The sequence below is a fragment of the Carica papaya genome, chromosome 3, assembly GCF_054855325.1.
Source record: "Carica papaya isolate Zhongbai chromosome 3, ASM5485532v1, whole genome shotgun sequence".
Classification (NCBI taxonomy): Eukaryota; Viridiplantae; Streptophyta; class Magnoliopsida; order Brassicales; family Caricaceae; genus Carica; species Carica papaya.
Window position 1 is genome coordinate 7,089,172 of NC_142311.1, and position 24,206 is coordinate 7,113,377.

General features: G+C 34.3%; 1 protein-coding gene across 2 annotated transcripts; it reads left to right on the plus strand.

Annotated features, from left to right (window-relative positions):
* Window positions 1-5,038: 5,038 nt before the first annotated feature.
* Window positions 5,039-22,547, plus strand: LOC110813953 (Beta-glucosidase, GBA2 type family protein). 2 transcript variants are annotated; one of them, XM_088215376.1, is made up of 18 exons: window positions 5,039-5,696; window positions 6,760-6,870; window positions 7,043-7,099; window positions 7,213-7,289; window positions 7,380-7,479; window positions 8,371-8,444; window positions 8,731-8,831; window positions 8,919-9,022; window positions 15,259-15,312; window positions 15,400-15,455; window positions 15,537-15,575; window positions 16,820-16,961; window positions 17,176-17,360; window positions 18,007-18,074; window positions 18,267-18,339; window positions 19,601-19,662; window positions 19,887-21,126; window positions 22,004-22,547. In XM_088215376.1, exons 1-18 carry the CDS (start codon window positions 5,616-5,618, stop codon window positions 22,263-22,265), a joined length of 2,886 nt encoding a protein of 961 aa, XP_088071502.1. In that variant the 5' UTR covers window positions 5,039-5,615; the 3' UTR covers window positions 22,266-22,547. The 2 variants fall into 2 exon arrangements, with proteins under 2 accessions (XP_088071502.1, XP_088071503.1); XM_088215377.1 differs by lacking the exons at window positions 5,039-5,696; window positions 6,760-6,870 and having other exon boundaries at window positions 7,193-7,289.
* The last annotated feature ends 1,659 nt before the right edge of the window (window positions 22,548-24,206 follow it).

Here is a 24,206-nt window from a genome sequence, read left to right on the forward strand (position 1 = left end):
AGGCCAGGTTTTAGTTACAGTGAGAGGAAAGAGAGAAAATGAAGCAGAGGATGTGAGAAATGAGAAAGGGATGATGAGGTGTCGGTTACGGTTAGAGGATTGGGGACGGTGGGTGAATAGGTGTAAGAGGATCTGTGGGATGAGAGGTGGTGTGCTGTGAAAGGTTGGTGATGATAGAGAGAATGGGGCAAGGAGCCGAGGGACACACAAAGAGAAGAGCCAAGAGGGGTAGAGAGTGGAATGGTTGGAAGGAGTGACTGTGATAAGTGAAATGCAGAGTGAGGTGAGTAAAAGGGGAGCCAAGTGACATAAAGAGAAGAGCCAAGAGGGACAGATAGTGGAATGGTTGGAAGGAGTAACGGTGATGGAGAAATGCAGAATGAGGTAAATGGAAAGAAAAAGGAGATTGGGATGGAAGTTAGGGGGCAGTTAGCATGTGTATGTAGGGGTTGTGTGTGTGAGTATTTGGTTTGGATATGTGTTTGTGTAGGTGCGTTTGGTGTGTATGTGTGTTTGTGTAGGTGTGTTTTATGTGTATGTGTGTGTGTGGGTGTGTATTGGGGTTTATTATCTAAACATGCTTGTAGATTGGAGAACTGTATGGTAAGGTTGATTGTTTGGTAATAATTGACGTTGGAATGATAGGTGTGTGGGTTATGTATGCATGTATGTGGGGCATATGGATTATGGGCGGGGTGTAGTGACAGTAGCGTTAGTTAGGGGGGAGGGGAGGGACGCCGATACTGGTTGTCATCATTTAGAAATGGTAAGTCGATCGCTAATAGTGGTGATGACTGCGAGTTGTCAGATTAGTATAAGGTGGAGTCGCCGATGTTGGTGACGAAAGAAAACAGTAATGTTGTGTGTGTGGGTGGCTAGTTAAGGGTAGAGCGATGGAAAATTAAAGAGTGGTTGCCGATACAGGTGACGGATAGGGGTTATAATGTGGGTGAGTGGTTAGGGTAAGGCCGAGGGGAGGGTATCAAGGGGTGATCACACCTAGACGTGGTAGTACAATAGAGGTAGATAAGTAGTATTGGGGTCGGGGGTAGGAAGGGAGCATGACCAAGGTAACAAGAAAGGAAATATAGGAGAATAGGTTTGTGATTGGGTTTTCATACTATATTTGAAATTTAAATTCACTATACTGAGTTAGATGTATTCATTATCTATTATTTACAGATGAAGTAGGACATGAGACTGGATCGGAGTTGCAGGTTTCCAAATCTAGCATATGAGAAGATGGAGCAGGGTTTACTACTGGTAGGACAAGATAGTTATGTGGTTGGTAGGGGTGTAAACCATATGTAAAAATACGAATTTATGTAATTCGTAAGCTATTATGTTGATGTGTTCGCGGTTGAGAGTTTCTATAAGAATTGAGTAATTAGTTGCAATACTTTCTTATAGGTGTATAATTTATTTAAACTGGAATACGAGCGTTCTGTATACTAATCTATTTGAGACAACGCCGCCAAACAAAAAGAAAAAAAAAGGGTGTTACATCTTCCAACTGAAACCCTAACACTAATCGCACGTACCTCACCAAAGAAGAAGAATAAGGGCGTCCAAATGAGAAGTCCAGCCACTGGCACTGCTATACCAGAGACCCAAAATGCACTAATGAGTGCGATTTTTCTTCCCGTTTTTTCTATTTCTCCGCCTTTTAGTTGCCTAACACATTTTTGATGCAGAATAATCGAAAACAACTGGGACCCACAAGGAAAAACTGAAATCGCCGATAAGCTTCGATTTTTTCCATCTTTTCGTCGATAAACATCTAATAACCATGATTTAAATATATTTTCATCGAGAACCGCCCAAAAACAACCTGACCGATAGGAGGATTAGGCGATGGAGCACGGCAGCGGCGCTGCGTCGAAACCCCAACTCGACCCTCTGGAGATATTTTTGTCTTTTTTTGGTCGTTTCTCGCGTATTTTTACGCTATTTTGACGTATGTTTCAATCTAAGCATGAAAACTCAAAAAATCCAAGAACTGAGAACTGTCGAGAACCGTAGTGAAAAAGACGGAGTTCTGGACACCGACCTAAGGTAAGAATCTTTTGCTATTTTTTCTTGTTATGGTTAAATTGAAGCTAAACTGATAATAAATGAAAAATTTAGTCAATTTGAGGTTTTTTAATTAATTAAATACAGGTTGTCAATTGAGTAAGTAACCGGTCAGTCTATATATGTTTTAAGTTTTAATTGCAGTAATTATTTATTCAGTTATTTATTATGTTTATTTATTCACTGTTCTGTTTACTTTAATTTATTCACTTTAATTCTATGACTAATGTGATAAAATTTCTTAATCTACATTGTCTTGTTGTTCTATTGTGTGTCAAATACGTTTTTGTCAGAATAATCCATACTTATTTTACGTACGTACTCTAAAATATGAATTTTGTACTCATATGTTGTTTAAGATATATATATATATATATATATCTTTTAAGGTTAAATAATAAATAAAAAAAAATATATATGCATGAATTAGTGATGTTGATTAAAATGGGCTTACCGAGTATCTTGAAAAATAATGTACAAACTTGGTGCATATAGTGAACTCTACCGTGAACGCTACCTTCAGTCGTACGAGACTGAGAATTCTAATACTGAAATGGGTTTGAAATTGTTTCAATTATGCTAATACCGAACAGGGTATTGAGACAGTTATGTATTTTGACGCCCATTACCGGACGGGGTATAAGGACGACCGTTTGGTTATAGAGAGAATGTCCGTGTCCACGTGTAGTGAGGATCCATATGAACCCTTAGCGATACTGATATGAACAGTAAAATAATAAGGATGAATATGATAAGAAATCCGATTTTGAGAAATAGCGTAAGATTAATTATTATGCTTTTCAGAATACGTATTGTAGATTACAATTCTTGCCTTAATAAATGACACTTAAGAATTTATAGGTGAATTGAAAAAATATTAACATTTTTAGTTAAACGAATAATAAACGCACTAATATTCAAGTTTTGTTATGAATAAGCTCCATTGATTGTTTTATATTTTTTACAATCCTTTGATTTTTCGTATCATTTGTAAGATGTTGATATTTTTACTGAGTTAGTGTAGCTCACCCATTTATTATTAATTATTTCAAATAATGACGGATCCTGAACAACACGAAATTAGTTAAAAGATTGTCTATTCCGCTTCGTCAATTTCGAGTAGAGGTTAATTATATTTATTTTCTCTTATTCTTTTCCCATTAAAGTTTCAAAGCATTCATATATTTTTACTGGACATTTTAAGTAAACTGTGCAATGAATGTAACTCTAAACTCTAATTACTTCTGCTAAATTATAAATTTCATTATTGTTTATTTCACTGTATATGAGTTGTACGTTTGAAATCTCCAATAAAAAATTTGAGCTTTTACACAATATGTAAAGTGAGCACACATAAATATTAAAACTATAAAAGTCATGATTAACATATATTAGATAGTTACAACTACATATATCAATATTGCACATTTATATCAAATATATATTTACATTTATATAATCTTTAAAATTTTATTTTTTATCAAATAAAAATCTTCATATAGTATAATAAATAACAATCATGTAAAAACAAATGTATGTCATAATTATAAGTAAAAAAATGTACATACATATATATAACATTTAAATTTTTTACCAATAATAAACACATAACACACCTAAATGAATACGTAAAGCACAAAGAAAAAACAAGTGTATAATGGAAATAATTAATACAATTATTGAATTTGGTGTTTATAACTTTTTATTTTAAAGAAAATGATAAGAAAAGTAGTCTGATTTGGTAAAAGAATAAGTGCTAATCAAAATTCCCTTAAAGCAACAATTATTATGGATTTATTCCATTTTCAATAGTCTAAAATTAACCCAAATGGTTTGAAATGTTGGAAATATATATATATGAATATATATTGTCACGTTTAAATTAATTTATTACTTATTAATCAAACGTTTAACATAATTAAGATTGAATTTAAATAAAAATTATTTCTTAACGAGTCATAGAGAAGAATCAAGTTCTCTTGTTGTAATGGGATTATGAGACATCACATGCCGTAATTTGTCCGCATCTAACTCAACCATCAGATAACAAATTGGTTCAGAGGAACCTCTTTTTTTTTTTGTTGTTTTGTTTTTTGTTTTTTGTTTCAGAGATATTCCTTATTTTATTTTATTAAAAATGCACAATTTATATTTTTATTTTATTAAAAAATAAAAATAAATTTATAAATTTTTTTTAAAAATTTTACATTGTTTGAAATTTAATTTTAAATATTTTGTTAATTAAAATCTGGTGAATAGCATCTTTCATTTGTTTCAAACACAATTTTTTTATTTATTAAAAAAAACTGAAATTATTTAAATTTATATTTGAATATTTTTAAAAATAATTAAAAAAATGATAATAATTAATTAATTAAAATTATTTTATTAGATAATAAAAAATGTTCGTTAAATATTAAATTATTTTTTCAAATGTTATTAAAAGCTCAATTTCTCTCGTATTAAAATATATTTTGTAAATACGATAAATTTGTTTGTAAGATTTAATAGAAATTTTATATTTTATTTATAAAAAATCATACAAAATTAAAATGATGGATATTTCCAAATAAATCAATAATGGTAAAATTTAAAATTCACTAAAATTATAAACAGACTTCGTTTGTTATATATCTCTAATATTTGCATTGCAAAAAAGGAAAAAAGCGTGACATACATATAATTCCTTTGAGTGGAAGGTGAAATACATATAACTGGAAATTCGTTTGTCTACCAAACTGAAAAATATTTAAATAATACATATTTTTTCAGAACTTTATTTTGAATCTTAGGTATTATGAGCTCCTCTTTGTAAAAATTCAATAAAAAATATTTTTTTAATTAAAATTTTATATTAATAAATTAAATAATAAAAAATATAGAACAACAATAAAAAAAACCGACAAGCTACTATTTATACAGTATACTCTACGCCTTTCCACGCAAGAAAGAGGTTTTTTTTTGTAATTTTGTAAAAAGAAAAAGAGAGAGAACCCACAGCAACATTCAAAGCAAACACCACCTGTCGATTACGGGGAGCGCACTGGAGGCAGCAGTGGAGGGAGAGGGCACAGGCGGCTCATTCTCTGCTTGCCACGAGGCTGCTAACACGTTTGTATTTTTCATTTTCTTTAATCTGAACTCTGATCGAAGAAAAATCATTCTCTCTTATTGCTGATCAAGGGTCCAACTCCCTGTAAACTCGATCTGACTCGCTTTGGTTTCGGTTGTCTCGTAATTTATCTCTCCACCTTCTAGATTTAGTTTGATCATCGCGTTTTTTCTTCCTGCATTTCAGGAGGAATTATTGAGAGTTATACGGATACTAGCCTGGAGATTATTCTGAATTCTTTAGATCACTGAACAAGTAGTTTGTTTTCGGTGTTCTGTTTCGCCTTCGGTTCCCTTTTTGGTCGTTCCTGTTTCTATTGTTTGGAGCTAACGGAAATTTTCGGAGTTCACTGATCAGATTTCTGCGAGATTTCTTCTTTTTGGTTTGTTTGCCTGCTGGTTAGAGAGGATAATTAAGGGAATTAGTCGACATGGTGAGTGGAAATTTGTTTCACTGTAGAAAGCATTCATGGCCAATTGAAGACTATATCAGCAGAACTACTTTGCAGCTGGTAAGCTTTCTCTTCTTCTCAAACGTTTTCTTTTTACTCTTTCAATTTTAGTTTCTTTTAATTGTCTATACTTGATTATCATATTGATGGGAGTATTTGACTTCATATTCTGTTTGTCGTGACAAAGTGTGAACATAACTCCCCCCCCCATCTTTTGGGTTCTGCAGATTGACGCTAATGTCAATCAAACACGATCCCACTGTAACGGAGTAGTTCATATGTTGAAATTTGAGATATATAGAAAAGGATTTGGAATATTAGATCAAATTTGATTGTTTTCTTTATAGAAAAGGATAAAGACACCTAGCTGTCATTTATGTTTGCTGAGATTACGTTCCACAGGTGGAAAGCAGATTTTGTCAATTATTACTGCTTCCTAGTACATTTCATTAGGATATTATATTTCTTCCTGAATTTTTTTGAATTGAACTGAAAATTTCCCTGCTGTGATGTCACTCAATTGTAAACATTAGTCTTATACAAGCGTGCTATCTCCTTTGGGGTTTGCCTTACATTCAGAAAGTTTACTGTGGGAAGGTTTGGGGAGGTAGATAATGTTTCCAAGTGGCCTGTGATGATCAGAGTACTCCTCCTGAGGTATACATGGGCCCTATCTGATATACCCACGCCTCTTCACTTGTTGACCTAATTGTTTGGTCATGGAAAAGAAGAATTTTTATTTTTTGATTGCATCATTTTTATGCTCGGAGGCAAAGTTTTGTTGCTTCAGAGAGGAGAGCCTTTACCTCTGAGCTGTGGCTCGGTGGGGATATCCTTCCCACTCAGGCTTGGATGAGTGGCTGGTTCTGTGTTCAATCCCCAGTTTATTCTGTGACTTGGCCACTAAAATGGGAAAAAACAAGAAAAAGAGGAGGCGTGTACATGTGCATCCAGCATCCACTAGTTACAATGAAATATTGGATGTGTAGGGTATTCATCCTACTTCAGGGTCTTGCACCTCAATAAAGGATATTGTTTCTAATTAGCAATATTGTCTTTGCCATACTGTTGGTAACTTTTATAAAATTAAAACTAATTTTCTTTTCTCAATACTACTTTGTAGTTTGATTTTGACAGTGCAGCTCCACCAGAACAAGCTTGGAGAAGGAGATTAAACAGCCATGCTAATATTCTTAAAGAATTTAGTGTGACGTTTATGGAAGCAATCAAGATGGTAATTTGTATATTCTTTATGTTCCTGTACTGGTTTTGGTTATACATAAGCCACAGACATCCTGAATCCCTGATTTAATTTTTGTTTATATGCTTATGCATGTAGTTCTTAATGTGAGCTATCTCTTTCTCTTATTCTTGTCTTCTGACTTTTACCAGTGTTCTGGGTATAGGTACGCTTAGGTATACGTTTATGGTCCTATATTAGGGAAGAAGCCTCCCATGGACGGGTAACCCTTTCAATCTTGTCTATATGGAGGTTATTGAATAATTTTTTATGGATGCAATGGCAGAATGAATAAATTTTCTCAATTTATGATCAGTTTGAATCCTGATTGTGTAGAAAGCACCAATTGATCCTTTCACTCGGGAGAGTTGCAAACCATCAGCATCTCAAGGGGTTCCACTTGGAGGGATGGGGTATGTAACAGAAAGATTTGATGCTTTAATTTTTTTTTCTCACTGTAATTTTACATACCTCATAGAGGTCAAATTCTATTTCTGCCACAGAAGTGGCAGCATATCCAGGGGATTCAGAGGTGAGTTCAGGCAATGGCAGATACTTCCTGGCAAATGTGATGCTTCACCTATCATGGCAAATCAGTTCTCTGTAAAGTTCTTTTCTTCAACTTATTGTTTGTTTTAAGATTTTCTTCTTGCCGCTTTTCTAAAACAAGTACCTATTGTCTGTAGTGCGATTCACTATTGTAGCATATTTGAATTAATTTAGTAATCGTTCTTTAATCAGAACAACGTCCATTGGGATTTGTTTGGACAACAGAAGTGATGTACAGTGTCCTTTCTTCAAACAGAGTTTCTTTATGCCTTCTTATGTGCCAGGATAATAGGATTTCTCTATGAGAGATGAAACCTTTTTCCCCCCTCTATATGTGCCATGCTTGTCACTATCTCTTGTATTTTGTTGGTTCATATATTTGTCACATAAATATGTGCCTTTTCGTTCCTTTTTTTTTTTAATAAAGGATGGCATCCGAACTCAGTTTTTTTGGTTGGTTGTAATTTTTGTTCTTATATTCTGAACTCAGTTCTTCTGTGTGTGCTATGCTTCTCACTTATCTTTTGTATTTTGTTGGTTCATATATTTGCCGCATCAATATGTGCCATTTTGTCCTTTTCTATAAAGGATGGCATCTGAACTCAGTTTTTTTGGTTGGTCGTAATTTTTGTTCTTCTATTCTAATGGAACGAGGTGGACCGCCTTTAAGGCCAGGGAGATCTGCTGTCTGATGTCTGATTTTGTTTTACAGAGTCAAGATGCAAACTATTCTAATATACTGTTAAATAAATAGTCAATGGTTTTTGTCTTCTACGTACTGTCACTTCTATTCAAAAGAAAATTTGCTTATTGGCATATCCTGCATTTGTCTTCGCTAACTTTATCTGACATTCTTGGATCCCTTCCCCTCTCCAAAGCCAAAGGAAAGAATTTTGGCTATAAGAAATTTTTGTTGATCTGATTTGTTGTTCTTCTGGTAATCAGATATTTATATCTCGTGATGGAGGGCACAAGAAGTATGCTTCAGTCTTGGCCCCGGGTCAGCATGAGGGGTTAGGGTAAGAAGAAAACTCTGTGAAGTGGAAAATACTGTTCTATGCTACTAGATAGAGGCAGCAAGAAATTTTGTATTTGGATTGAGTGCCAGCAGGGAAATATCTAGGCGTTTATGTCAACGATGAAAAGTTGTAAATTTATAACTTTGTTTGGTGTTCTTTCTCCATTTAATTTTGGTCTTAGTTAGGTTTAAAAAAATACCTTTTTGACTATTTCATTGTGGGTTGACTGTATCAAATGAGTTGAGAAAGTGAATCATTACCTAGTATTCTCTTCATACTCTTACAGGAAATCTGGCGATCAAGGCATTTCATCTTGGGGATGGAATCTCAGTGGCCAGCATTCAACATACCATGCTCTATTTCCAAGGGCATGGACAATATATGATGGTATGCCATTCTTCTCTTTAACCTTATTTTTAACATCTGCATATTCTACTAAAATCTTGTTTCATACACGCATTCATTATTTCTTAGGTGAGCCGGATCCAGAATTGAAGGTGTCTTGTCGACAAATATCACCATTCATTCCGCATAATTATAGGGAGAGCAGTCTTCCAGCTGCGGTTTTCGTTTATACTGTATGTTTTTTTTCATCTTCTGATGTCAATACAAAAGAGTTACATTTGATGCTTTTAATATCCTGCACAGCACATTTCTTAATCTTATTAATATAATAAAAAATGTGCGCACATCAAAGAAAAGGTTTGATTTCATACTCTACTTCTGCATACACTTTCGAAGTCTCTAGTTTCAAGCCTGGTGTTAAATATTCACTGTGTCATATTGATGCAAGTCAGCAAGTTATTTGAATGTAAACTTTCATAACTTCAAATTTGTTTCATTTATTGAAATTTTTGTGTCCAAAGTTGGCTTAGGAGAATTCCTTCCTTCTGCCTTTATGACCTTTGTATCTATTTAATATTATTTCTTGTTTGGTCAAGAAAACACCATAAGTAATCTTCCTGTTTTGCTTTTTTATCCTTCTCATGGTGTTAACATATATAAGCATGAATGATAGCATGGGACAGATTCTACCAAACTGGAATTGATAAACAAATAGAACTGTCCCTGTAGATCTGCTTTGTGAAATTCAGTCTACCATATTGCACTCAGAATTTAAAAGATAATTACTTGGTAAAACACAAACTTCTAACTGTGCAAACTTAACAAGTATTTTTTTTTTTTGAAAGTGATCCAAACTAAACAAGTATGAATGTAGTTACTCTTCGCTATCAACACCTCAAACGTGCATTGGTGATACAAATAGGACAACTTGGAACTGAATTGAGGATTACATGGAAAGATCACCAAACTTTATACAACTTATATCGGATCAAATTGGAAAGGCCCTTAGTTCATCTAATGTTTTACCACTTCTATATGATGAGAATTTCATACAATAGTTATTTCGAGTATTACAGATGAGGATATTGCGTCCATATCTAGTAGGAAGAAACGAGATTTATCATTTTTCTGGCACTCTTCTTGGCTGATAAAGCCAGTAACTTTTTGTAGTCTATGCTCTTTGTGGCATGCTTGAACCATCTTTTGATATGGATTTCAGAATATAGTTGAGTCGAGAATAAATATGTTATTCTTTATGGAAATTCTATTAAGATATGTCAAGAACGAAATGTTGTGTTTATTATTAAATAATACGACCTTATATATATAAGTTCTCTAAAGTAAGAAAAGAAATTGATAATTAATTACATGGAGTGTATATTGGAATATCCTTTTAACCTAATTCTCCTTTATTAATTACTAATAAAATACATTCTTCAACACTCCCCCTCAAGTTTAGGAATAAATATTATCTATTCTCAGATTAACGATAATAGTCCAGAATGGTGGGTTATTCAAGCCTTTGGTCAATAATTTTGCAAGTTGTAAATTGGTAGGCATATACGGTGTATATATCAGATTATTGTCTAGTTTTTCTTAATGAGATGCCTATTCATCTCTATATGTTTTGTATTGTTGTGTTATAATGGGTTATGAGCAATGTCTATAGCCAATTTGTTGTTACCGTAGAGACACATGGAGCATTCTATTTGATTCTCAAATCTTTTATGATTCTCTTTAACCATGGTAGCTCAAATACCCCTTGTACCATTGCTCGAAATTCTGACTCTACTGTCGATTTCACAATTGCATTTTGCTTTTTGCTCCTCTAAATGACTAACTTATTCCGAAGGAAAGTACAGTAACCTGTGATCGATTTTTGGTCCACCACGGATCTTGCATAGATTGTGTTAATATAGGTTTCAAGGAGTAACTTGTCATTTTTCTTGAATAGGATAACTTTTATCAGTAACCCATTCGAGTATATAATACTCTGTAAGTTGCTTGTAAGTGCAGTTATTGAAAGTCATGCATGAACTGACTTATCACACTTATTACATAGATAATGTTTGGTTTTGTATGTGACAAATATATCAATCTTCCTACTAGTATCTTATATATCTCTTTGTCTACTTCTGTATCCTCTTCTATTGGTTCTAATTTGTGGTTGGGATCAATAAGTATGCTAGCTGGTTTACACACTAGTTTATCGATATCTTTTAGCAGGTCATTGATATGTTTTGATGTGAAATGAAGATTCCTAATTTTCAGTGAGCAACTTCAGTTTCAATCAAGTACTTCAGCTTTCCTAATTTCTTGATCTCAAACTCATTGGCTAGGCATTGCTTGAGCATCCATTTTTTTTCGTTGTTCCATGTTACAATAATCATCAACACACACTGGGAGAGCTGTAACTCCCTCTAGATTTGAATGCTTGATAATAGGATATGGTCTTGCTGACTCTGTTTATATCCCAAACCTAACATTACCTTTGCAAATTTGCAAAGCATGCTTAGGGTGATTGTTTGAGCCCGTAAAGTGTCTTCTTCAATTTACATACTTTATTTGTTTCTACCTCTTTGGTAAATCCTAATGGTATCTTTATATAAATTTTTTCCCGTAGATCTTCATGTAGAAAGACATCATTTGCATCAAATTATTTCAATTTCGAATTAAAGTGAGCAGTTAGAGACAACAAAACTTGGACTGTGTTCATTTAAATAATTGGTGCTAATATCTCTTGATAATCTATTGTATAGGTTTGAGTATAACCTTTCACCACCAACCTTAGTTTGTACCTGTCCGTTGTTCCATTAACCTTGTTTTTTATTGTAAACATCCGCTTACATTTCACATGTTTCTTTCTCTTCAGCAAGTCCACCATCTCTCATGTTTGGTTCTTTTTCAGATTTCAACATTCAAAATGTTTTTTTTTTTTATTTCTCAGAGGATAATGCCTCAGTAAAGTGTTAGAGATAGACTCAACATTCAAACTTGTAATAAAATTTCTTGTGGAAATGTGAACATTTATCAAAAGACACGAACTGTGAGATTAGGTAAAAAAGGGTGTTTAGTTATTTTCTAGTTCCTTTAGGAGTTGTAAAGGACATATCAATATCAGGTTGTATATGGTTTTGAGGACTCACCTCAGTTCTAGAACTTGTTTCTGATGCTTGAACCTGTTTAAGTTTTGCAACTGAATTCTTCCTTCTTGAGTACACCTGATTAAATCTTGGATCATGTAAGGTTTCTTTAGTAGTTTGATTTCCTAGTGGATTTTGAGAGACTTCCTGTAATGGCGTAGGTTGTGATTGGATAGGTGGTAATGGTTAGAAGTTAAGATCAACCAAAAAATCTATATTCTTATCTTCCAATATAGGCTTCCTTTGGACATAAGACTGGAAAAAATAAAAATATGTTTCAACATATTTAACATCCACAGACACATAAAATATTTATATAGGCGACACTCACATGTCTTCTGAGAAGAGGAGTACCCTACAAACACGTACTTAAGGCTCTGGGATCAAGTTCCCTCTCTGATGGGAATCGATATGAGCAAAGGTGTCACATCTAAGTATTTGAAGGGCTAGATAGTTTATGACACTGATTGTTTTGTAAATTTTGAGGGTATTTCCAGAGGACTTTTAAATTCTAGGACACTCGAGGATAATTGGTTAACAATGTTAAAGATTCTTTATCTCCAGTATTGTTTTCGGAAGTTGTTTTTGAATAGGAAAGCTCGAGTTATAGTAAGAAGGCGACTATTCTCTTGTTCTGCCACTCCATCTTGTGGAATGTGGATACATTATGATTCTGGAATAATTTTTTCTTAGTAAGAAAGGATAAAAGTATGTAGTTGAAAAAATATTTTGCACTATTAGCCCAAAATCTTTTGAAGTGGGTTCTACACTGGGTTTTGATCATATTGCAAAATTGGGGTATTCTGTGACTCGTATCACATTTTGATTTAAGTAAGAAAAGCCATGTGACTTTTGCACAATCATCACTAAATAATAAAAACCATTGAGTCCTAAAAATATTAAGAATGTGAGATTTTTTTCAAATTTCAATAATGAAAATGGAAACAAACTTACTTTATTGTTATTAGAAAATACTACACACTTATGTTTAGCAAAGTCATATACATCACGATGTAAATTTTCATCAACAAAATCTTTAAATAAAAGGAGAAATATAACCTTCAAAATAAAAAAGATGAGTGCTCAAGTCATTTGTGGTAGAGCTAGAGCTTGTTGGTAGAGTCTATAGTGGTAGTGGAGGGAGATAATCTAGGTGCATAGAAGTAGTACAATCAGTTTCTAGTTTCAGTATGTCCAAGTCCTAAAAATCATAATGGAAAGGGAAAAAAAGTTGTTTTGCAATTCAAGTCATTAGATAATCTAATGACTGACATAATATTCGTATTGATTTCTGGGACATGTAACACATCTTCAAAAACGAGATGAGAACTAATCTTGATGTTATCCTTTTCTGCAATGATGTTTCAGGACCTATACGCAGTGATAATTTTTCTCCTACTTGGACATGCAACATATGTGTGGAAGTATTTTGATGATTTGGTTATATGGTCAGTGGTCCTTGAGTATAAAATCTGTGATTGTTCAAATGGTCTATCTGAGCCATTTAAACCATGTGAAAGGGGAAAGATACCTGACCAACACACTTGTACTTGTGGGTTTTTCCAAGTCCTCAAGCTTGCTTATTAAACATTCAATCTCAGCTTTGAATTCACTAAGATAAGTAGGTTTTCCCCCTCATGCTGGTTGATTACATGTGCTTGTCTATAGGTTTCTGTGATAGGTTTCTGTGAAGTATTTCTGTAACCCCATTACTGTTTGAGGTAGAGGACTTCCTATGAAGTTTTAACATTTCTCCTTGGTGTGCCAAGCCTTCTTGCAGAAAGTGCACCAAAGGTTATCTCTATCTCTCCTCCTGTTGCTGGTGAGTCAATCTGACCTTGTTCCTTTACCAGTTGGCGTGGTTCGGAACCCTTGGATGTCAGCAGAGCTATTATTGGAGCAAGGTTCCAATATAATTTATGCTTTCTTCTTCAACTATAATGGAAATAACCTCATTTAGTGAGAACATGTCTTCTTTTTCCAATATTGAATCCAACCTGGTCAAAATCTGCATTGAGGCCCGTCATAAAGTGATAGACTCTGTCTTTTTTCATAAATTGCATCCTTGTTGTAGTTCATAGGAAGGCAGCGATATTGGTTTAGTTCCTACTACTAATTCTTCAGTAAATTAGTATACTCTGTCACTGATCTGCTTCCTTGCTTGGCAGACCAAATTTGATTGTTAGATTGTAGATTTGGGCTGCATCTTTTACTCAGGACTAAGTCTTTCTAACAACTTTTCAAACTTCTTTAGTGGTGGGCAAGAACATGCAAGTGTCATTTGTCTCTAATAATATTGAATTTCAGAGCCAGGCCATGATTATTTAATTTTTCTCATCCCAAGCATCAAATTGTAGATCTCCCAGTTTAGGTCTGGTGAACTGAATCTGACTTATTTCCTTTTTCCCTTAAGGATAGTCCAAATTACATATGACCAATTCAAGTAATTTCCATTCAGACAATGGGCAACCTGAATTGATTGAAGTTCTCTGTTGTATTGTTTCGAGTTTCTTATGTTAGGATTTGTGCTAGTAAAGTGAGATGTAACCTTAGACATGATTTAAAAATCTTAGACAATTAAGGCACATGGAGGAAACTGCCAGTGGTGGTGGCTGGTGCATTACTGCTGTAGCAGAGCATGCCGCAGGTGCAGCTGGTGGCTACACGCAGCTGGTCTCGCAGTCTGGCTGGATGTGTGCACAATGGTGTGTGTTGGTGGAGGGCTAGTCGCATGGTTGGCAGCAGCTGATAGAGCGGGTGGCTGAGTGCTGGTCATGCGGCTGGCTGGGTGCTGCTACTGCTGTGACAGCTGGCTGCTGGTTCACGCCAATGGGCCGTGCACCTGGCTGTTTTCTGGCTATGAAGGCCGGTGGTGGTTGTTTTGGTGGCCAGCTATGAAGGCTGGTACTTATAAGGTTATTCTTATTTCAGCAATGAAGACCGAATGAAGTTTATAAAAGAGTTAGGTTTTCTTTATATAGGGTTCTGATACTATATTAAGAATGATATGTTGTGTTTATGATTAAATAATATGATCTTAAAAGTAAGAATGATACCATGTCAATAATGATATATTGTGTTTATTATTAGATAATATGACCTTAAAAGTAAGAAAGCAAGCAGAATTTTAATCACATAGGATATATTTTATCATAATTGCTGTAATCTAATTCTCCTATACCTAATTACATGCAAAAATACATTCTTCAACAAGATATAATTGATTGACCAGTTTTTTGGGAAAGATAATGTGAAAGACCAAAAGAAAAGGAATATGTTAAAGGTTCAAGTGGCTTCTTACAAGATGATTATTTGTTTTGTTGTAGTTGGTAAACACTGGGAAGGAAAGGGCAAAAGTAAGCCTTCTTTTTACATGGGCGGTAAGCTTTCTCTTCCAGACATACTTGTTTTAGCATGTTCCAGGCAATGGAAAAATATTTTCAGTCATTTATCTTTGCTGTGTGCAGAATTCAATTGGAGGAGCTTCGCACTTATCGGGAGATCACGTGAATGAGCCATTCTTGTGAGTACATTGAACTGTTCTTTGCTTCTAGGTTAATAATCAGTTCATGCATAATTTAACTTTCTTCTTTTTTCTTGATAGAGGTGAAGGAGGAGTCTCTGGTGTCCTTCTACATCACAAGCAAGTCATCAAACCCTAATAGCTATACATGACGGTTGGTTTGCAGATTTCTCTTGATTTTTGAGTATTTAAGGGTGTTAATTGACCTTATCCTTCTATGCCTATGAGAATTCGCTGCCAGTTTCTAAACCCACTCACCAATCCTCTAAGAGCAGAAAAAGAAAAAGTTAGATGAATGGAGTGGTTCCAGTTGTTGATTCAAGTACAGTTTACCAATTCAGTACTGAGAAAAGGAAAGGGAACTCAGGTTCAGGACGGTTCTATAAATGGAAATAGTCCTCTAATTATGGGAAATTGGTTATTTCTGAAACTGCAAAATTTGTAATGTGAATTGTGAAGCTGATAAACTTGCAACTCTGAGCTTCCTTTGATATGAAAAGCTTTCCTCAGCTTTCCTTTTGTCCACCCTTCAGTAACAATTTATCATTTATATTGAAAATCCTTAAGGTCACAAACAAAGTGGTAAGTTTTGTGTGAAAAGAGTTTTAAGAACTTTTAGGACGACTTGGTAAAATGTATGTGCTTGGAGCAAGGAGCCAGCTTGAAGGGTTCTACGGCTGGTTATTGATGAGAAGTTCATCTGCAGAGGATGAAGAACTAATAGTAGAGTTTATACTTTGAGGAAACAATAAGGTGTATAATTTAGACTCCTGTCATTTGTCCTGGCACTGCCTTTGAGCATGAATCTGTACCTAAGTCCTAACCTATAACCCTACGTGAGATGTGGAGCCGACCAGAAGGGGTAATTCAACTGGAGTCTATAATTTGCTTGCAGAAGAATTCTAAATTGTAGCTCTTGGTGATTGGAACTTGTGTCTGCAGTACACTGTTTAAGAAAGAATTCGAAGTCAGTAGTTAAAAAACTTTATGTTTACCTAAAATTTCCATGTGGCAGATAGTTTCTTCAGTAAAATGGATTTTGTTTCTTATGCATAGCGCACTACTAAAGAAGGAAAGATCCCAAGTCATTGTAGATGTGAAAGAAGTCGATTCTTCCTTGGAAATACTATGAATTCCTCTCAAAAAGAAATTTGAACATCTGAGTTGACGTGCAAATACCAGATTGAATTTTTATTTTTATGCTGCCTGTTGTTATTTCATTTAGTTCCGTGGTACATATGAAACTTAACGCGCTTCTAGCTGTTAACTTTTTGAGGAAAAGTTGGCCATTGGTTATTTTTGTTTTCCTAATGTGATTGTGAGTATACTTCTAAATATTCTTAGGGATTGTGGAAATGTTGCAGGACTGCAAAGGGAAACCCTCCAGTTACTTTTGCAATAGCTGCATGTGAGACCCAGAATGTAAATGTGACTGTTATGCCATGTTTCGGTCTGTCTGAAGAAAGTTGCATTACAGCAAAGGATATGTGGGGTAAAATGATGCAGGTGACCTTTGTTGTTTTTTTTACATGGCTAAACTCTTTGCCTTTTGCAGAACTTTTATCTGTAAATTTACTTTGCTAATGTAATTATGCATATATTTGTAACTTTTACATGCATTTTTTTTTATATTTCTCAACATTGTATTTGTAACTTTCAAGTGCATTTAAATGCATTTTAACTGATGACATATCTAATAGAATCATGTTTCTATCTGAAGGATGGCCAATTTGATCGTGCAAGCTTTAGTTCTGGTCCCAGCATGCCTTCTTCGCCTGGAGAGACACTTTGTGCAGCAGTCTCAGCTTCTGCGTGGGTGGAACCACATGGAAGGTGCACGGTTGCTTTTGCTCTTGCGTGGTCATCTCCAAGAGTGAAATTTTTGAAGGGAAGCACATACTACAGGTAAACAATGAATACCATTTTCTTTTGGGGTTCATATCATGTGGATGCAGTGTAATTTATTATAGCTGGGACTGATATAGAGTTTTGCTTTCAATGGTCTACAATCTTCCAAACCCCCCCCCCCTCCACCAAAAAAAAAAAATTCCTAGGTTAAACTTTTAAGTGATTTCCTAATTTTTTTTTTTACTTGTTAGTTGCTATGGATCTTCAACAAAATGATTTCCCGTGCTTTTTTCCCTTTTTGCTTACCTTTTTTCCTTTACTATCTTTTGTATGCTTTTTGTTCTAAATAAGACTGTTGTTTGATAATGACTTTGACAACCTTTAGGGGGGTGTTCTAAGTGATTGTTTACCTTTTTATATTCCAAGTTTTGTTTTCCGAGGAGGACGGATAAATGGAGTTCTGCAGGTAGAGTCTTTCTCTGGTTTTTAAGAATGTAATATCTTGCAGTCTCCAGCTACCTCTCTAAAGTTGCTATGGAATTATTACGGGAGGCCAGTCTAATAATTAGGGAGCAGCCGTTTGGTTGGTCTTCCCTGACCAGGAAGAAGAAAATCTTTGAACGTTAACCGTCTTTTATTGGGGTTTACAATTTTTTTAATGTTACTCTAACCTTATTTCTCATTTATTCATCCGTGTTTGCAGGAGATACACCAAATTTTATGGCACTTCTGAAAGAACAGCTGCAGACTTGGTGCATGATGCTCTCACAAGTGTGTTTTCTTCATTGGCTCCATTTTATTTTTCTTTGACACTAGTGTTTTGTCTGTCACATATCTGTGCCTGGCATGCTGGTATTTACCTTCAAAATTGTCCTAGATTGTTTCATGCTTTCCAAAATTTTTATTCTCTTAGATTCATGTTTATTGCATTTAGGATCTTATAGAATTTTGAATATGTGTCAGATTACAAGAAGTGGGAAGAAGAGATAGAGAAATGGCAATGTCCTATCCTCAACGATGAAAGGCTACCAGAATGGTACTAAGCAGTCTTATATATCTGTTCCAATGAAAGATATTTCTATTTGTTTTCTTAAATAGGTACGAGTTGTTATCAATTGTTCGGAAATGGAGATGTGGCAGTGCGGGTTTTGTTATCTTCTCAAAATTTGCATGTAGTTTCTTCCAGCTTGTTAATTTGGATATGCCTAAACACGTCCACTTGTGAATGCATGATTTTTATACCTGTTCTTTAACAGTCATATATGAAATCATAATAGTCTTTTGGAATCTATAGGATATATACAATATATCTAGGTTCCCTATTAATTTGAACTTCTAGATTAACTTGTCATGCCACCAGTTTTTTGAGGAAAAAAATAATTATAAACATGACATCAAGGGGTGTCGCCTGTAACAAAAGAGAATTAGAAATTAGTAAAATATCAACGTCTTTTACTCTCCTCTTTAGAAGAGGATAACTCTTAAACCAAAAAAGAAAAAAGGAAAAAAAAAAGTTAATCATATGGAAGAGAGAATCTTTACCTCAAATTATTAACAATAAGTATGAGATGGTTTTTTTTGGGTCCCTATATACCCTCCCAAGCTGACGCTTATTAAAGCTTCTGACCTTGGGTTAAAACCAGACAATCTTATTGTTTCTTCACCCACTTATTGCTGACAATTACCTTAATATGAAGCATGCTTGTTAATCTATGTATGTTGCATCCAGAGGGATTATTTTCATGTGGTAGACATACCATGTTTGGACATGTAGGTTTGTCTTAGATTATAAACAATAAAGTTAGTAGTTTTCCTACTAGTTTAAGATTTTAGGGGTAATTCACCCCCTGAAGAAAAGATTTTGTAATTGGTCAATTAATTATTTATCAAAATCCATATATTTCTTTTCTAACAAAAAGAAAAGGAAAAAAAAATGCATACACTACTGTCCTGTATGATATTAACTCATTAACATACTGTATGCAACATTCAGTATGGTATTCATTCTGGCAATGTCCCTTTCAGACATCAAATTATCAGGGCCTTACTGTCAAATGGCATAAAGTTACACACTTGACTTAATGGTTGGAACCGTTACATGAGAAACTATGAGAGGAAAAAAATGAAATTTTGTGGCAATCATTATCCTATTATGGACAATTGTAGTATTTAGGCAGTGTTAAATATATTTGTCTTATTGATTTTTTTAAAAAAATAAATACATTTGTCTGTCTCATTGAATTTTATTTTTTCCTGGTTAGATGATGTTTCTTCAATTAACATTTTTTTTTTTGAAGGTACAAGTTCACATTGTTTAATGAGCTCTACTTTTTGGTTGCTGGTGGAACAATTTGGATAGGTGTGCATCTATATTAACTATTCTTTTTCGTTTTTGTTCACTTAAACTGTGCTTTCTCCTGTGTTATTACCAGACTTATTGCCATTATTTGCTTTTTTGAATCATATCTTTATTATCTTTTCTTTTGTAAACATTTGGTGTCGCTTCTTTTTTTCTTTTCTTGAATAGAAACAAAATCTTTGGTTAATTTAGCACTTATACACTTTTGGAACATTTTTTACAAGACTCTCCCCTATGTGATCTAAACATAAGAGATGATTGGCATCAGCCATCAAAAGCGGATAATTCAGATACCAAAGCAACGGAGACTGAAGTGACTATCAGGCAAGGTGGAGTAACAGAGCATAGTATTTCCAGCAATTGTAGTAGTTTTGAGAATGTTGGACTGAAAGGAATAGATGAATCAGCAGTTCCTTCAGAAGAGAATGTACTTTTGGGTCCACAAGATGATGAAGATAATGATGTTGGGAGGTTTCTATACTTGGAAGGAGTGGAATATGTCATGTGGTGCACATATGATGTCCACTTCTATGCATCCTTTGCCCTTCTTGAGCTTTTTCCTAAAATTGAACTCAATATTCAACGTGACTTTGCCAAAGCTGTCTTATCTGAAGATGGACGGAAAGTAAAATTTTTAGCAGAGGGTAAGTGGGGAATTCGGAAGGTTAGAGGAGCTGTTCCTCATGATTTAGGAACACATGATCCATGGAATGAAATGAATGCCTATAACATACATGATACAAGCAAATGGAAAGATCTAAACTCAAAGTTTGTACTCCAGGTGTATAGAGACTTTGCTGCAACAGGAGATATGTCATTTGGAGTCGATGTGTGGCCAGCTGTTCGTGCTGCAATGGAGTACATGGAACAGTTTGATAGGGACAATGATGATCTCATCGAGAATGATGGATTTCCAGATCAAACTTATGATACTTGGACAGTACATGGGGTGAGTGCCTACTGTGGTTGTCTGTGGCTAGCTGCACTCCAAGCTGCAGCTGCAATGGCGCTTCAATTAGGTGACAAATTTTTTGCTGAAATGTGCAAAAATAAATTTTTTAATGCGAAAGCAGCAATTGAAGCCAAATTGTGGAATGGTTCTTACTTTAATTATGACAGTGGATCAAGTAGTAACAGTAAATCCATACAAGCTGATCAACTGGCAGGGCAATGGTATACCGGATCGTCAGGCTTGCCGTCACTTTTTGATGATTATAAAATCAAAAGTGCTCTACAGAAAATATATAGTTTCAATGTCTTGAAAATCAGAGGAGGCAAGATGGGGGCTGTAAATGGAATGCATCCAAATGGGAAGATAGATGAAACCTGCATGCAATCAAGAGAGATATGGACTGGTGTCACCTATGCTCTCGCAGCAACCATGATCCTCGAAGGAATGGAGGAAGAGGCATTCACTACGGCAGAAGGTATTTTCACTGCAGGCTGGTCAGAAGAAGGTTATGGGTAAGTTTAATCTGTCAACATCAGTGCTAATCTGATCATATTTGGGATCATTTGTTCCAAAAGGTTAAGTGCCTCCCTGATGGCATTTGCATGTCTATGATTCCTGAAGTTTCCAATTCTTGTCTTATTTAGAAACCTTTTGGAACCTTTTATTTCTGTGTCAATTGTATGTTGAGGCTGTTTTGTTTTTTTTTTCCTTTTTTGTTTGTGGGAGAGAGTTATAAACTCCATTTCCTAAAATTTTCTTTTATTTCTATTTTTTAAGTAGTGATTTGTAAGAGTGTTTTAATCATGAATATTAAGAGTTTTTGAAAACTTCAAATTTCAAACACATTTTCACTACCATTTGCTGAACATAATTTTTATTTTGATCATCGCATGCATTTCATGTATAAGCATATTTGAATTTGAAAAATAAAAACTAGATACGGTATCATTTTGGAAACAGAACCATAGTTTTTTAACTTGTAAGGTCCTTGGTTTAAATACATTGGATATCAATCATCAATCACTTACCTTTGAAAAAATAAGATTGAAAAAGGGGAAAAATGATTGAGGCAGCCATTTTTCTTGACTTAACAAAAGAAGAATTAGCAGTTGGTTAATGAATTAAGTTCTCCTGTCAATGATCCGACTGGGTTAATATTTTGAGTCAGTTTTGGAGTTTGGCACTGCAGTGTCCTCAAAATATTTATTTTCAATTTACAAAGTCATTATTCGTTGACTAGATTGCATTCTCTTCAACCTGCCTCTTAATGTTAGGTATTTGATAGTTTTCCTTGGTCTAATTGTTACCTATCAGTTTACAGCAGCATGTAGTATCTATTATGCATAAGTCTTCTTATAAAATTTGCCACTCCAAAACTTTTGCATGCAGATATTGGTTCCAGACTCCCGAGGCGTGGACCATTGACGGACACTACCGATCCCTCATATATATGAGACCACTCGCTATCTGGGGCATGCAATGGGCTTTATCATTGCCTAAGGCAATTCTTGAGGCCCCTAAGATCAATATAATGGACAGAGTACATTTATCTCCCAGGAGTTCAAGATTCTCTTATAACGAAATGGGTGTCAGAAAGATTGCAACCAAAGCTAAGTGCTTGGGAAATTCGGCATTCAACTGCACCTGCTGATTATCACATGTGAGTTACTTTGTTATCCTTGTAAAGAATTAGTATGTTAGAAACTTCACTGAAACCCCTTCCCAGTGTAACTAGAATACTGGAATGGGTTTGGAGGAGTTTTTTATAGAAGTTGATTATTGCAGAAAATGCACTCTTCGTCAATGTTGTTAGAAAGAGGTTTGCCTTCTTTTCTTCTAATTGTTCTTTAATGCCCTACAAAATTTTGCTGAGGGCATTCAGGCAGAGTCCAAAAAGTAAGATTCTATCTCGAAATGGAATTTTTGTTTGTAATTTCTCGGCTCAATCTGGGTAGTGTTAAGGTGCATTTTTGGACCATGAAGGTACCAGAGGAACTTTTGCTCCGAGTCCCGGTTGCAAAATAATTACTTTTTTTTTATTTGCTTCTTTTGGTTTGCCTCCAACTAGTATAGGGGGATCTATCATCTAGGGATTTAGAGACTTTTAATTTTTTTTCCTCCCAAGAAAAATGGGTGATAAAGAACAATTGAGCATCTCTTGTGGTGGCTTGTTTTTTAGTTCCGAAGCAGATAGGATTTATAAGCTTTTATGTGGGAATAATTTCTAGAAATATAAGTTTTTAACTTTTAGGGTTAATGCATTTAATCAAATGTAACTTGGTTTGGTTTATAATTCTATAAAAATAACCACATGTTCTGCAAAAGAGTAAGATTTTACTAAAATGGTTGCTTTCTAATCACTTATTGACCAGCAAATAATTTTTGAGACTGTTTTCTTTGACTTATAAGTTAAGTTGCACTATCCACAGCAAATAGGATTGTAACTTATTTTTGGGCAGTTTAAGTTATAAGTTAAATTTATAGTATAAGTTAATGTTGGAAAAGCTCCTAAGCAGATGGCTTCCTTAAGGTTTCCTTTTAAATAAGCTAAGTAAGATTTATTTCTAATTCATAATTTATATGAGCTAGACAATATTTGTATTCAACTTTTTAGGGTTGAGATGTAATTCTTTAGGATTTCACTTGTTGCAGAAGTCAGGTTTGAGTTTGAGCTGTAATTATATTTATTTATGATTTTGTTTATAATAAGTTTTTAGAGATCATATTTAGTTTAATATTTTTTTGGGAGGAAGTTTAAAATGTTGATTTCATGGTTTATTGAAAGAAGAATATGGTATAAGTGATATAAAACTGAGATGAGAAGTAGTAGTTTGTTTTTATGTTTAATTCAATTTATAAATAATTAATCAATTAAATTGACATTTATTTTAGAGAATTCAAACTACTAATGGGATTGGTTTCAAATACTGTATTCAAAATAATTAGATTGTATAGGTATTAGAGCGGTTACAGTATTTTAAATGAGTTACATCAGTTTTACATTTGGAATCGTTCAAACTAAATTGAGTTAAATAGATTAGGCGTAAATTTTTTCAGATCTACTTCAACACCATATGAAATGAGCAATTCTATTATTATAGAGCATATGAGGTTTGTCCGTCATGGCATCATAATCTGATCCCATTTTAACTATTAGAAGCTCAAGATGACAACCATGATTGGTTTTGATGGTGAATGGCTCAGAAATGACAATGTATTATTCTTCAGCTTTCTTTGGTGTTTTAGTCGAGTCCTAGAAATTTTTGAGTTCGATCAACATTAATAATCCTTTAGCAGAGTAGTTCTGCATGTTGATTTTTACTAAACTGCCATTATCAAGTTATGATTATGCTCGAGATTACAAACATTGTTCTCGTACCAAGGGATTTTCTTTTGGAGGAAATCTCAAGGGAAAAAATCAATTCTACTGCATTTGTAGCTTTCTAAATATTTTTGGGTAAACAACGTATACTCTTTTTTTACTTACTATGATCTTTATATTAATTGATCAATAAAAATATTGTTGTAACTATATGCTTCAATTCAAACGTATTTCAGAGATGAGTCCAGAATTATTAAATGCAAGGGTAAA

What these genes read in the sequence shown, in the direction of transcription:
- LOC110813953 (XM_088215376.1), top strand. Translation starts at nt 5,616, where the DNA reads ATGGTGAGTGGAAATTTGTTTCACTGTAGAAAGCATTCATGGCCAATT. An exon ending in TCATGGCAAATCAGTTCTCT is followed by an intron (nt 7,480 to 8,370) that starts GTAAAGTTCTTT and finishes TCTGGTAATCAG; the next exon opens with ATATTTATATCTCGTGATGG. An exon ending in CTGCGGTTTTCGTTTATACT is followed by an intron (nt 9,023 to 15,258) that starts GTATGTTTTTTT and finishes GTTTTGTTGTAG; the next exon opens with TTGGTAAACACTGGGAAGGA.